Here is an 8365-nt window from a genome sequence, read left to right as displayed (position 1 = left end):
TTTGTTTTCCTTCAAATCGTCTTTTAGCGCCGACCGCTCCTTGCTTTCTACGCGCTTGAAGTTTCCCGGCCTCGGTAGCTGTTAGCCGGCGACGCAGAGCGGGTGAATCCCCTGTCGGGACGGACCTGCGGTGGAAGTCGGACTCTTTGGATTTTCTTTTCAAAGACGCTTTTTGGTGACGGGTCATTTTAGCGAGGCATCGCTTCCCCGCTCACTAATGCGGGGAAAAAGGGTGTTTCGTCGCCTACACCTGCCCCTCACCGTCGGTGGGTCGGGGTAACATTTTGACAATAAGCGCCTGGAACTGCTGCCCATTCAAACTCCACTCAGATGTCTTTTTGGCATCATCATATTTCTCAGCAATTCAGATCCAGATGTGGAATTTTGCTGCACAGGGAAACCAGTTTCTGCCCTGCACGTTTGTCAAACGCTTTGAATCTTGATTTTATCACCCCTTGCAAAGAGCTTGGGAATCCGTCGAAGGTTCCCGGCGGACCGAGGAACCACCTTTCCGACGCAGAAAACCAGCCTCCGTTCTGGGACAAGCACGGGCGAGTTCGGGACGCAACCCTCGGGGTTTGAGGAAACATCTTTCTTCACTTCTGCTGCAGAAGAAGTAGCAAGCTCCCCGGCCTCCTCAGAGATTAAACAAAGAGGAATGAATGGCTTTTCAGACTCGGCCACTCGGCCTCCCGGCAGGGACGGCAGGGCGCAGAAGGAGACGACCCGGAAGACTCGTTCCGCGAGCTTCTAGTTGTGAAGCCAAAGGTCCGCCCTTCAGCCTCGAGGCGGCGTTTGAATCTTACCAGGCAGGATTGTCGTCTCTGAGCAGCTGCTTGGAGTCGCTGCCTGTCCTGTAAGTGTCCCTTTAAGAAAGTTGTCTGGTGGATTCGGGAAGTGGCTCGGAGGCCTGCGGTCGAGGGGAGCGACGTCGTCGGGCCGCATCCTGCCGTCTGTTTGCGTCCGATACCGTCGTCGGTATGTAACGCCGTCGTGCATCTTCGTACCGAAGGAGCCGTCGTTATTTATGGGTCGCCGTCTTCTGTTGTTGGAAATGGAAGCAAGTGAAAAGCACTTTGAAAGCAAATGCAAAGGCCGTGTTGCATTTGTGAGGTTTAATGGGAGGTCATTATTAAGGGACGTTGAAGTCAATAGGCTGCTAAGCTAAATCTGCTTACACTGAACACTTGCACTTTAAAGTAAGTCGTACCACAAAGTACGACATTTTATCGATAGTTTGCAATCAAATAGATGAGGAACGCAACAGCAACGAGAGTTAAAGGCTTTAAAAAAGGTCTCATTTATGAAAATTGTATTTTCTGTGCTCTCGGTGGTTACTGTAAGCTAATTACTGATGACTTTCTGTAAATTCTTATTCCCGCTCTTACCTTGTTTCAGGGTGAATAAAGGTTTGGCCGACAGGTTAACTTCTCATAGTGCTGATTAACAGACGGTGTTTAGTCGACCGCCGTCGCAGCTCCACCGAGTCGCCGCTTGTGTGGGAGCAAGACTTGTATGCCTTGTGTCAGGTCAGCTGCTGCATTCGGGCTTTTCAAAACAAGGCTTAAATTCACCTTTTCTTCGCTGCGATTTCAGTCGTTTGCAGTTTATTTTAGAATACATGCTAGCGCTTCACACCCGCTCCCAAAACTAGAAGAGCCGCTTTATAAACAACACCCAGGTAATTGTGCTACATTCCAGAGTAATTTACTGAAACGAGCCGGACCGCTCAAAGCTCGATGTCACAGAACCTGACCAAGAAAATCATTCTCGTTTCTTTACTCGTGGTTGGGATTTTCTACGTGCAGGATTTAGCTGTTAAGATGCACCGCTCCAAAATGAAACGCTCAAATATCCAGATGTGAATGCATGAAATACTTTGTGCTTTACGTCGTCGAATGTGCCGACAAGCAAAGTCGCACCCGCCGAGGTCATGTTCTTAAAACCAAGTGGGACTGACTTGGAGTTGCATTGTGCTGTTGAAGACTTCTTTCCTTTTGGGAGCAGGTCGGCGTTTCCAAGTCTATGAAAAGGTCTAATAATAGGACTGGAAAGGAAAACTTCCTGTTTGGCCGCCGGGGGAAAATGTTAACGAGAAACAACTCTGCAGCAGGCTTCTGCTCAGGGTCTTCCACGATGGCGTCCATCTGATGCGGACAGGAGAAGGTCTTCCTTCCTTAATATACGACGTTTGGCCGTTCTTGAGGAACCTGACCGTGTTTGCCGATCTAGTAAAGGGAGTCGTCGGTAGTTGGAAAGAACCTGGGAGGCCGAGCCTGTTCCCCAATGAGGTCTCCAGAAGGACAGAGATTTCAATAGAAGGTTCTGGCCAGACATCGTAAGGGTTTTGTCCAAAAGTCAGGACACACATATGTTTGTCCTCTTTTCTGACCGACGGAAAGTTCAATCCTTTTCTTTGACTCCCGGTAAGAAGTCATTCATTAGACGTCTGCTTCCATCTTGCGCAACCGTGAGCCGGGCGTCGAGGCTGGCCAAAGGTCTCGGGTTAATGTCCAACTTGGATCACAATGTCAGAGCGGTGCTCCCTGCGATGCTTTCCCGGGAAGGGAAACAACACGCTCGGACGTGAACCTGTCCGGTTTTCGCCTCTCCTGTTTCTAGGGAACGTATGAGCGCTATGGTCGTCGGGCGGAGGATGCTCCCGTGGGTCGTCGTGTGCAGGAAGCTTTCGCTGTCGCACCGCCGAGCCGGTAAGGACATGTTTTTGGACATTTGGATGATTCGACCTGAGCTCTGTAGCCGGAGAAGTGATAGCATAGGTTCAAACATGACCCTACCCTTTGACGACTCCACCGCCTTCGGTTCACCGTCGGCACTTTTGGACGCCGGTCCTTTAGCTCAAGTGAACGTTCACGCACCTGCGTAGAGATGGTCACTCGGCCGCGGAGAGTACATGTCTTGCTGCCGGCAGGTGCAGCCGGCTGGCGCTCCGGACCGGCCCCTCTGCTGACCGTCACGCCTTCCCGAGTCCTGATGGATGAACAGGTCAGCATCCGCGGGAGGTTCCTGCCGCCGCACTTCCCCGTGACGCTGCGTTCGAGGATGCTCAGCGAGGACGGCGACCTGTGGGAGGCCTTCGCCCACTACACCACCGACGGCGAGGGCGCGGTCAACGGTGGGATCACAAAGACTCGGTTATTTCACTTCCAAAAGAATCGATTTTTAACGGCGGAAGAAAAGCGAATGTCAATTAGAAAACAGCGCGTTTAAGATCGGAGGATGATTTGCAGGGAACGATCACATAACTGAACCTGTAGCAGAAGACAGCGGCGACGTGAAGCTACATGAGGGCCGGCGGTCACCGTGGGTGTGGATGCTCTTCCTCCTCCAGCGTCCAGGGATCCTTCGGTCGGCGGCTCCTATTTGGGCCGCGAGCCGATGGGCCTGTTCTGGGGTCTGCAGCCGGCGCCGGGCTCCAGGGAAGGCTTGAGGCAAGTGGAAATAAAACACGTGCGATACTTTCTGGGAAAAACCGAGTCACAAACGTTCAAAACGTTCAAAGACGGGAAAGGCTGCGGATGTTACTTGACATCGGGGTCGACTCGCAGAGAAGCTCGGTCCACGCCGACCAGAAACACCGGGACTTAAAGTCCTCGCTGATCTTCGGCAACAACCGCCCGACGGGAAACGACGACGAACCCGAGGTTTTTTGTTGCCGGGTCTCTTTGCATATCCAAGACGCGCATAGGGATCGAAAAGTCATTCTGCAGGAAAAATGTAAACGGGAAAATAAAACAACCTGGAAAGGAGTAGGACATAAATACAAAAACATTCAGATGTGCATTAGCCGGCCGTTCCTTCGGTTCGAAAGGATAAATCATAAGAAACATCATAACATGTTTGTTTTCGCCGCCCGTCGGCTTTAAGTCGGTCTGCAGATGAGACTCGGCGGACGTCATCCTGTTTTTTTTTTTTTTTGCGCAGGCTGCGGAAGAAGAACGTGGAGACGCCGTACGTGGTGAACGTTTCCCTGCTGGGAGGCCACGTGGCGGCCGACGGAGGGAGTGGCGAGGAGCTGGCCGCCGCCGCCGTGGAGCGGTGGTACATGGCGCCGGGCGTCAAAAGAAAAGACGTTCGCCAGGATGGACTCGTGGGCACGTTGTTCCTTCCGCCCGGTGAGCGCTTGTTTTCACCAAACAGAAGTTTGCAGCTCGCCGTGCGAACACGTCTGGCTTCTCCCGACAGGTCCGGGCAAGTTTCCGGCCGTTCTGGACTTATGGGGAATGGGCGGCGGACTGGTGGAGTACCGCTCCGCCCTCCTGGCCTCCAGAGGATACGCCAGTTTCTCCCTCGCCTATTTAGGCCACAAAGAATTACCTTCACCGCTCAATCGCATCAGCGTCGGGGATTCCTATTTCAAGGTGATACCGGGTTTGCGCTTCGCGGCCGCCGTGGAAACAACGCGGTTACCTCGACGCTCCTTTTCAAACGCCTCCTTCGTCCCGTCTCAGAACGCCTTCCGGGTCCTGCAGGATCACCGGCAGGTCTGCGGGGACAGGATCGGCATCGTCGGCCTCTCCTTCGGAGTCTACCTGACCCTTCGACTGGTCACCAGCAACGCCGCCCAAGTACGTTTCCCGCGCAATCGCGGCCTCCGTCCGGCTCGGGCGGTTCGCGGCAAATCCCGTTTTCGCTGTGGTCGCAGGCGTCCTGCGTGATTTGCATCAACGGCCCCGTCGGAAGCACCATCAAGCTCTCCGACGTCGACGGCGAGACCGACGTCTTCGAGAGGTGCGACTCCGCAGACGCCGGCTGTTTTTGCCCGCGGATTAGAACGCCAACGAGGATTTTCCTGTCCGTTTCTTTAGAGACCAGAGATACTGGACCTACGACCAGCACGGCAACGTCAGTTTTCGAGCCGTGTCGCTGCCCGCCAACCTTCAGCCCGAGAGCAAACTGAAGGTACGTGACGCGCACGGGTGGAGCGGCGAGCGCCTCATCCCGGCGAGGCCAATCCCTGTTTCCCGTGTTCCCGCAGATCGAGAACCTGGCCTGTCCGATCATGTACATCCTGGGCGAAGATGACCTGAGTTCCTCCAGCGCCGAGAACGCGGACGTGGTATTTGCATTTCCTTTCCTTTCTCGGACCCAAAGCGAGCCGCGAGTGCGGGAAACCCCAGCAACGCTTCCTCTTTTCCGGCTAAGATCGAGGACACGCTGACGGCGGCCGGCAAATCGCACCTGTTGACCCGCCTGTCCTACCCCGGCGCCGGACACCTGATCGAACCGCCTTATTCTCCCAACGCAAGAGTGTCGCTGTGGAGCGTCAAGCCCAGAAAAGGTGAGATCCGGCGCCGGGGTTCGGCCTCCTGGTTCGGCCTCCTGGTTCGGCTACTGGTTCGGCCTCCTGGTCCCGCCGGTCGCTCAAACGCTCCCCTCCTTGGTCTGGTTCCAGTCTTCTGCCTGTGGGGGGGCCGGCCCGCTCCCCACGCCGCCGCGCAGGAGGACGCCTGGAAGAAGATCTTGGATTACCTGGAGAAACATCTGAGACGCTGACGTCGTCCGGCCTTTCTAGGTTCCCTGGCGCGTTGGCTTCGCCTCGTGGCTCGGGTCGGTCCGCGTCTTCTCCGCCGGGAGGACGACCCGTCCTTCCTCCTCGGACGCGACACCTGAAAAATCCCGGCGTCCGAAGCGGCGTCGAATGCGCCGCCGTCTTGGGGGCGCCTCGGCGTCGGGCTTGTTTGTAACCCTTCTTCTGGCGTGGCCGTCTTCGGGGTTCATCTCCGCGGCCTCTCCGGCCTTCAGATGAGTAGCTTTTCTTTTTTCACACGGTGCTTCAACACAATAAATTGAATTTGACATCTTTTTATTTTCATTCCGCGCTTTTGTGTCCGCGCCGCCGTTCCGACGTCCCCCGGGTTTATTGGCGGACGTGCAGGCGGGCGAACGGGCCGCATCGGCCGCTCGGGCCCAACAGGTCGTGACACGCCGAGGTAACCATGGCGACGAGGGCCATGAATTCCTGGAAGTCGATCTCCAGGTCTCCGTTCTGGTCCAGGTCCACGAACAGCTCGTCCAGGACGTCGCTCTCCTGGATTTTCTGTTCGGCGAAAACACACGGACGAAATATTGGAAGGTGATCGACGGATCGTCTGGCAGCTGCCGGGGGGTCAAAGGTCAGAAGGTCCGGGAACACGAAGAGAAGCTCCGCCGTCGCCTCGCGCCCTCGCGTTCCAATCGCTATAACGTCACGGCCGCGTTTGAAAACGGCCGCCATGGCAACCAGCGGCTGCGGGGAAGGGATGCATTCATTGCCCTCTCAGCCCTTCGCCTCTTATTTCCATCTCCTAAATGCAACGTCTCTGCTTGACTTTCTATCTTCATCCAAACTGCAAATCATGACACTTGGGACTTTTTTTACGGATTATTTGTACTATTTCTGGCGCTCCGGCTCGGGCCTCCCTTTCTGCATAAAATTCATTTCCTTTCAATTAAAGACAATAAAAAAAGCACGCCGTTAGATCTTCACCGGATGAGCAGTTGTTACTTCAACTCTGCAGGCGGCCGGAGGAAAGCGTTTTAACCGCACCCGTCTGGAATACGACCTCTGTGCTTTATCGATGGTTAGAAACGGAGAATAAACCGTCCGTTATTCTAAATCAAAGCGCCGAGACGATTCCTCACCTTTACGAAGTGACTCATCTCGTTGTTGATGAGCTCTTTCAGCTCCGCCTTCCTCAGCTTGCACTTGTGACCCGAGTACTTGTGAAACACCCGGATGATGGCGACCATCCCGCTCTCCAGGCTGGACATGGTCTCCTTAGAAGCCTGGGACAATAAAATCCAAGACACTTTTCCCGTCGAGGTGTCTATTTTCATGCACAAAAGCACTCGTGCAACACAAACACACGGATTCTTAGTGGTGTAAAAACATATTTGGTAGAAAATGTCTTACCTCCATCGGATGAAAGTGGCCCGGTGGCGTCTGAGTGCTACTGAGCGGAGGTTGGACTGCCTCGCCCGTCTCCCTGCAGACGCTTATTTGTATTGATCGGTCACATGCGCGCTTCTCATTGGCTGGATCTCTCAGACTTAATGGACATCAGCGGTCGAAGCTGAACGCCAAAACATTTCTTCCTCGAAACCACGCGCTTCAAATATGAAGTCATACCATCGCAAGTTGAAAAGTCGGGATTGCGGGTCCCTCTTTAAACATCCGCCGGGAAACTTGACATTCGAGTGGTGTTTTGATGGACGACAAACGATGCGGTCGCCAATAAACCGAACGTCACGGTAAACAACATAAGGCGGACGCCGGCCGACATCCCGTGCACAGGCTCCATGTGGCGGTGATCCCCGCCGAGCCGTCCACCACCCTTTTATTATTGTATTAAAACACGGTTGTTAAATCAGCGGCGAGAGCTAAATGAGCGTCGGCAGCGTGGAAGCAAACACGAAGGCGGGCAGGGAAACCATCTTCTCTTTGCTCTCCTTTGTATAATAATCACCGGATTTGATCCGACCAGCAAAAACTGGATTTGAGAACACAATAAGGAATATAACAACGATACAATTGTATTTCATACCCGAAGCCACCGACTGCTGCGTTCCTGGGACCAGACTGGAATCGCCGCACCAAACATACGTGTGACCAAACGGACTTTCCACCTTTCCAAATGTAATCTGGAGGCCTTGGTAACTTAGATGTTGGCGAAAAGAAGGTTGTTTGCCAGAAAATAATTTCTTTACACGCAGCAGTTTGGCCAAAGCTTGCCGTCTGCAGAGGATAAACTGGATGACGGATTCATATAATGTCATTTATTTCGATGTCTGAAACATTCGTTCATCTGCCCACTTCATGTCACAACTCAACACGTCTGTTTGCAGCGGCCTCTTCCATCGGACGCCGCCCGCACTCTCACGTTTATGTATTTTGTGCATGTGTTTTGTCTTCACGGCGTGCTCCAGAGTCACACCGGGCGCCTGAGATAAAAAGCATCACGAGCACTGTGATTAATAAGGCAGAGCGGGAGAAATGAAGATGAGGAGCTTCCTCTTTGGGAGCGACCAGGATGGAGAGGATGGGGAATGAGTCCGTCAGAGGGACGACACATGGTAGATGTTGTGGAGAGAAGATGGTCGGGTCACGGAGGGACGGATGCTGAAACAGGAGGTCTGGAGAAAGACTGAAGAGAATGAGTGGACGTGGGAGGATATGAAGGTAGCTGGTGTGAGAGAGGAGGAAGCTGAGAAAAGCAGATTCACCCAAGGTAAAAGCCCAAAGGAGAAGAAGGAGAAGAAGAAGAAGAAGAAGAAGACTACGCTGACTGACTTTGCAGAACCTTCAAGTAAATGCAAAGTTAAAGACTTGCATTGTGCATCCTGTCCTTGTTTACTAGGACTT

The 8365-nt window shown here is 53.6% G+C and overlaps 2 protein-coding genes across 3 annotated transcripts; one reads left to right on the top strand and one right to left on the bottom strand.

Moving 5' to 3' along the window:
* The first annotated feature begins 870 nt into the window (after window positions 1-870).
* Window positions 871-6823, top strand: LOC147221836 (peroxisomal succinyl-coenzyme A thioesterase-like). The gene is made up of 12 exons (XM_086169096.1): window positions 871-978; window positions 2623-2711; window positions 2933-3136; window positions 3353-3452; window positions 3946-4136; window positions 4207-4382; window positions 4473-4589; window positions 4667-4752; window positions 4830-4923; window positions 5000-5080; window positions 5167-5302; window positions 5417-6823. Exons 2-12 carry the CDS (start codon window positions 2630-2632, stop codon window positions 5515-5517), a joined length of 1368 nt encoding a protein of 455 aa, XP_086025222.1. The 5' UTR covers window positions 871-978; window positions 2623-2629; the 3' UTR covers window positions 5518-6823.
* On the bottom strand, window positions 5814-8289 carry LOC147221835 (protein S100-B-like). Of its 2 annotated transcripts, XM_086169100.1 has the most exons (3): window positions 6917-8246; window positions 6646-6789; window positions 5814-6061 (listed from the first exon to the last, which is right to left on the bottom strand). In XM_086169100.1, exons 1-3 carry the CDS (start codon window positions 6920-6922, stop codon window positions 5882-5884), a joined length of 330 nt encoding a protein of 109 aa, XP_086025226.1. In that variant the 5' UTR covers window positions 6923-8246; the 3' UTR covers window positions 5814-5881. The 2 variants fall into 2 exon arrangements, with proteins under 2 accessions (XP_086025226.1, XP_086025225.1); XM_086169099.1 differs by having other exon boundaries at window positions 6646-8289.
* Window positions 8290-8365: the final 76 nt, after the last annotated feature.

Source organism: Fistularia commersonii, chromosome 21, assembly GCF_037954325.1.
Source record: "Fistularia commersonii isolate RoL2024-O1a breed Wild chromosome 21, RoL_Fcom_v1.0, whole genome shotgun sequence".
In the NCBI taxonomy this organism is placed as follows: Eukaryota; Metazoa; Chordata; class Actinopteri; order Syngnathiformes; family Fistulariidae; genus Fistularia; species Fistularia commersonii.
The sequence above is the reverse complement of the archived record's forward strand: the minus strand, read 5'-3'. Positions and strand labels throughout refer to the sequence as shown.

Excerpts from the sequence above, each read along its gene's own strand:
- LOC147221835 (XM_086169099.1), bottom strand. The coding sequence starts at position 6,840 with ATGAAAATAGACACCTCGACGGGAAAAGTGTCTTGGATTTTATTGTCC. Across the intron at positions 6,062-6,645 it reads AGATGAGTCACTTCGTAAAG|AAAATCCAGGAGAGCGACGT; the intron begins GTGAGGAATCGT and ends TTCGCCGAACAG.
- LOC147221836 (XM_086169096.1), top strand. The coding sequence starts at position 2,630 with ATGAGCGCTATGGTCGTCGGGCGGAGGATGCTCCCGTGGGTCGTCGTG. Across the intron at positions 4,753-4,829 it reads GAGACCGACGTCTTCGAGAG|AGACCAGAGATACTGGACCT; the intron begins GTGCGACTCCGC and ends CCGTTTCTTTAG. Across the intron at positions 5,081-5,166 it reads GCGCCGAGAACGCGGACGTG|ATCGAGGACACGCTGACGGC; the intron begins GTATTTGCATTT and ends TTTCCGGCTAAG.